This window comes from Gavialis gangeticus, unplaced genomic scaffold (assembly GCF_001723915.1).
Source record: "Gavialis gangeticus isolate Ggan-Ray unplaced genomic scaffold, GavGan_comp1, whole genome shotgun sequence".
In the NCBI taxonomy this organism is placed as follows: domain Eukaryota; kingdom Metazoa; phylum Chordata; order Crocodylia; family Gavialidae; genus Gavialis; species Gavialis gangeticus.
This window is the reverse complement of record NW_017729004.1, coordinates 40,185,792-40,190,004: the sequence shown is the minus strand read 5'-3', so window position 1 is coordinate 40,190,004 and position 4,213 is coordinate 40,185,792. Positions and strand designations below refer to the sequence as shown.

Here is a 4,213-nt window from a genome sequence, read left to right as displayed (position 1 = left end):
GCAGCGATGATAGCCTGGTTTGGAGCAGAGACAGAGGTGTAATCCCCTGCCTGTGCGTCCCTGCTCAGAGCATACAGGCTACAGATCAGCTCTGCCCTGGCTTTGGAGCAAGCTGCCCCCCATCGCAAGATCCTAGAAGCTTCAGAGCACCCCCCTGCCCTGCTCTGCCATGCACCCTGCCCGCATGGTTGGGGCTGGCCTCCATGGCAACCCCAGCCTTGAGCTTTCACAGCATAGGTGTGGCTGGGGTCGCCATGGAGACCAGCCCCAACCATACTGGCAGGGGCTGCTGGGAAATGGAGTCTGGCTGCTGGCCAGATTGGCCATTTTGCCCGTCCCTGAGTTACACATACTGTATCTGCACACTTCATTAGTCAATTTAATTGACTAGTGATGGGTAGACTGAGCTTAAATATAAAGTTCCCATATTCATTGGTCTCTGTGTGAAATCCATCATGCCATTTTCTGTACTAAAGATTTAGCAGGCAAAGAAAAGCTTCTAACTTTAACTACAGTTTTGTTGCATTTAACTTGTCATAGTGTGGGGCAGCAAGCAGTCAACAAGCTTACTGTAGGCAGGAAAAAAATCCACAACAATTGACAAGTTAATGTAGGTTTACACAGGGGGCAGATTTCAAAGAAGGTAAAAGGGCTTAGTGTTGAGTGTCACTGAGAAACCTGCAGGCAGAGGGTTGTCTTACTCTGTGTGGATGGCATTGATCTGGGTCTGTGAGGCCTCACAACAGATTGGAGTTAATTAGAAAATGAGGTGTGTCCTGTTTACAGTCTCTTACTCTTCCTGTTTCAGGGAAAGCAACCCATGTGGGAAGGACAATTAAGATTATGGGTGTATAGTGAGACTTGCCAAGAGCCAGATGCAATGTATATACTGGCTGTTGATGTGGGGTTTGATTGTATTCCATAAAGAAAGCTATTTCCCAGCTACTGGGAATCTAAAAGGAACTGCCCTATCTTTGCTGTACAAAGGAATAATGTATCATGATGAACAGATTTTTGTGCTTACTTTTAAATTTCATGTTGGTATTCTGCAAAAGTGCTTTTTTTGTTGCTGTGGTGGCCTTAAATGCATTTGTGTATAGATGCCAGTCAGAGTAGAGAGATGAGGGGATTGGAAGGTGCAGCAAATAGCTGGGGAATATCAACCAGCGCTAAGCTTTTTCTTCTCTTTTGGGACCTGGCTAAGCTTTTGAAGATGACTGCTAGAAATACATGACTAGTAATTGAGTAACAAAACCCAGACATCTCTCTGTTTGCACATTTTGCACACCTGCATGCTTGACTGAATTTCTATCCAATGCTTAATCCATCAACAAATGGTTACTTTGTGGGTTTGATCAGATCACTTGCATTAAAATTTCAACCATGTAGGAAGGAGCCAGGTAGAACATGGTTATGTCCAAATTTGGTTCCACCATGGTTGTGTTTTGAATTGATTGGTCCATCTTTGGTGTGGCTTCCAATTAGTCTTACATTCATATTGCAAAAAGGAACTAGGGTGTAACCAGTGTAGGGAACAACCCTGTTTTGACCAGGTCATCTGACATGGCTGAGGTTGTACTACAGATGGACACTAATGCCTCTCATTTCAAGGCAGTTGAGGGAATCACAGACACATCGCTTACACTGAGTGCTGAAGTATGAAATTTACCATCTCCATATAAGATCTGTTTGGCCTGCTGTGTGGGGGGGCAAAAGCAGGGGGAATGGGTATATGACTAGACCTCCACTCTTTGTAAACTGCAGTTTTCCTGGCATTTGCTTGCAGGAGGTGTTCATCTGTCTGGTGGAAAGAATTCATTAGCAACAGTGGAGCCAATGGCCATCAATCATCCTGCTTCTGTCAGCACTACAGCAATGCAAGTCAGTCTGTATGATATGAGGCGCAATGTGTCAGATCTTCGGCTGCAGCTGCACCAGATGAGGCAGCTACAGGTATGTTCACATGAGCCTGTGCTTTCCCTATGCAGAACTGTATGGAAAGCTGTGGCTTCAGATGCCTTTTCTTTCTTCTGCCTATTGTGGAAGTGTTGCTTTAAGCCCTACATCTGTAGAGAAAAAGAACCACAATATAACAGTCACAAAATCACAGGCATATACTATTCTAGCAGATGCATATTCATGTTCCTTAAAGTGAGAAAAACACAGCACTTACTATAGCACTAGAGAAGCAACTTCATGCCAGTTGTTAGTTTATAATAACAACTATCATAGGCGATTGATAGGGGGTGCATGTGCCCTCCGTGACGGGGCCGGTGCCTCCCCGATGGCCGATACTGATGCTGTCGGTAGGGCTCGTGCCCCCCTGACAGGGCCGCGGCCGTCACTGGCTTCTGCGGGTGCCCCCCCAGATTGAGGAGACACCAGTCATTCATGACTACTATTAATTATTATGTGTTAGTAATTAATAGTAGTCTGGATCCTGTTGTACCTGTTGTGCCATGTGTTATTATAAGCACATAAGAAAGAGAGAGGGTTATTTCAAATGTTATAGGATCAGAAAAGACCATTCCTGCCAAAGTTGCATCCAAGTTTTTAATAATACTTTCACAACATACGTGGCATCAGAACTGCCAAGAAAGAGGCGGACAAATTTACAGGTGTTACAGATACCCCAGCAGGAGGGAACTGTCTGAGACATTCTCTCATCTTGCAGTGGGTAAATATATGATGCTGTCCCCAAACACTATGAAAATAGTTCTGCAGAATAAAGGCGGTATATTAATTAGATATATACTTAATCACAGAAAATACAGACAGTATATTCCTGTAAAGCAAACTGGGTAGTAGAGCATCTATGTCATATTCTTCTGTGTGGGCTAGCCCACCTTGAAAGTGACCTCAAACCTTATGCACTGTAAGGCAATGCTGAAGCAACTGGGAAAGTCCTGGAGCTGGATAGGGCATGAAGCATATCAAAGATCTGCTGATTTAATTATGAAGTAGATTGATCAGACAATTCAGAAGACATCAGAATCCTCTTAACTAGAGGGAATGTGTATAACTGAAGGCTGGCAGCTGGGGAAGGGCTGAGGGTCTCATTAATAACAAAGAAATGACAATGAAGGGGCAATCATATCTCTTCTGATTTTTGGTGACAAGGAGATGGGCTACAGAGTTTGGTCCAATTTAAATTAATTAAGCAGGTCATCATCTGCCTGTATCTCTACATCCATCTGATTGTTCTTTTCTTTTTGGTTAGTAGAAATCATTTGTATAAATACCTACCTTCCTGTATTTCTAAATAGTGATACCTTCCTAATCCAGGTATCAGTTTATCATGTATGCCCCACCACGTTGGGACTACACTCCTAAGTCTGTTGCACAAGTGGACCTGTCAAGGCAATCTTCAAGAAATAAATATAGATGTCCACAATGCACTTGTAAAACCAGGTTGCCCCTCTCCATTTATTTCAGTGAGGGCACCATTTGCAGATCTCCATGTAGTCACTCCTGCGGGAACCAGGGGTTTTCATAGTTTCATAGTTGGTAGGGTCAGAAGGGACCTGAGCAGATCATCAAGTCCGACCCCCTGCCATGGCAGGAAAAAGTACTGGGGTCAAATGACCCGGGCTAGGTGTCTATCTAGCCTCCTCTTAAAGACCCCCAGGGTAGGAGCCAGGACCACTTCGCTTGGAAGTTGGTTCCAGATCCTAGCCGCCCTGACCGTGAAGTAGCGCCTCCTGATGTCTAGTCTGACTCTACTCTCTGCCAGCTTGTGACCGTTATTTCTAGTCACTCCTGGTAGCGCTCAGGGGAGCAGGGACTCCCCCAGTGCCTGCTGGTCCCCTCTGACTAGTTTGTAACAGGCCACTAGATCCCCCCTCAGCCTTCTCTTGTGGAGGCTGAACAGGTTCAGGTCCCGTAGCCTCTCTTTGTAGGGCCTGCCCTGCTGCCCCCAATCATGCAAGTGACCTTCCCCTGGACCCTCTCCATGTTGTCCACATCCCTCTTGAAGTGTGGCGCCCAGAACTGGATGCAGTACTCCAGCTGCGGCCTGACCAGTGCCGCATAGAGGGGGAGGATCACCCCCTTGAGATGCATCTGCGGATGCATGACAAGGTGCAGTTGGCCTTCCTGACTGCATCCCCACACTGCCGGCCCATGTTCATCTTGGAGTCAATGATGACTCCAAGATCCTTTTCTGCCTCCGTGCTGACAAGAGGGGAGTTCCCTAACCTGTAGGTATGGTGCT

At 46.0% G+C, this 4,213-nt stretch overlaps 1 protein-coding gene across 14 annotated transcripts in view; it reads left to right on the top strand.

Moving 5' to 3' along the window:
• The window catches only part of KIAA1217 (KIAA1217 ortholog), a 423,945-nt gene that overhangs the window by 352,931 nt on the left and 66,801 nt on the right, over positions 1-4,213 (top strand). For all 14 annotated transcript variants that reach the window (XR_002095810.1, XM_019508287.1, XM_019508283.1 and 11 more), the window contains one exon: positions 1,787-1,953. Coding sequence is in view for 13 of the 14 variants with exons in the window: in XM_019508287.1 (XP_019363832.1) it covers positions 1,787-1,953 (167 nt within the window). In the remaining variant the exon portion in view is untranslated. The remainder of the gene's footprint in view (positions 1-1,786; positions 1,954-4,213) is intronic.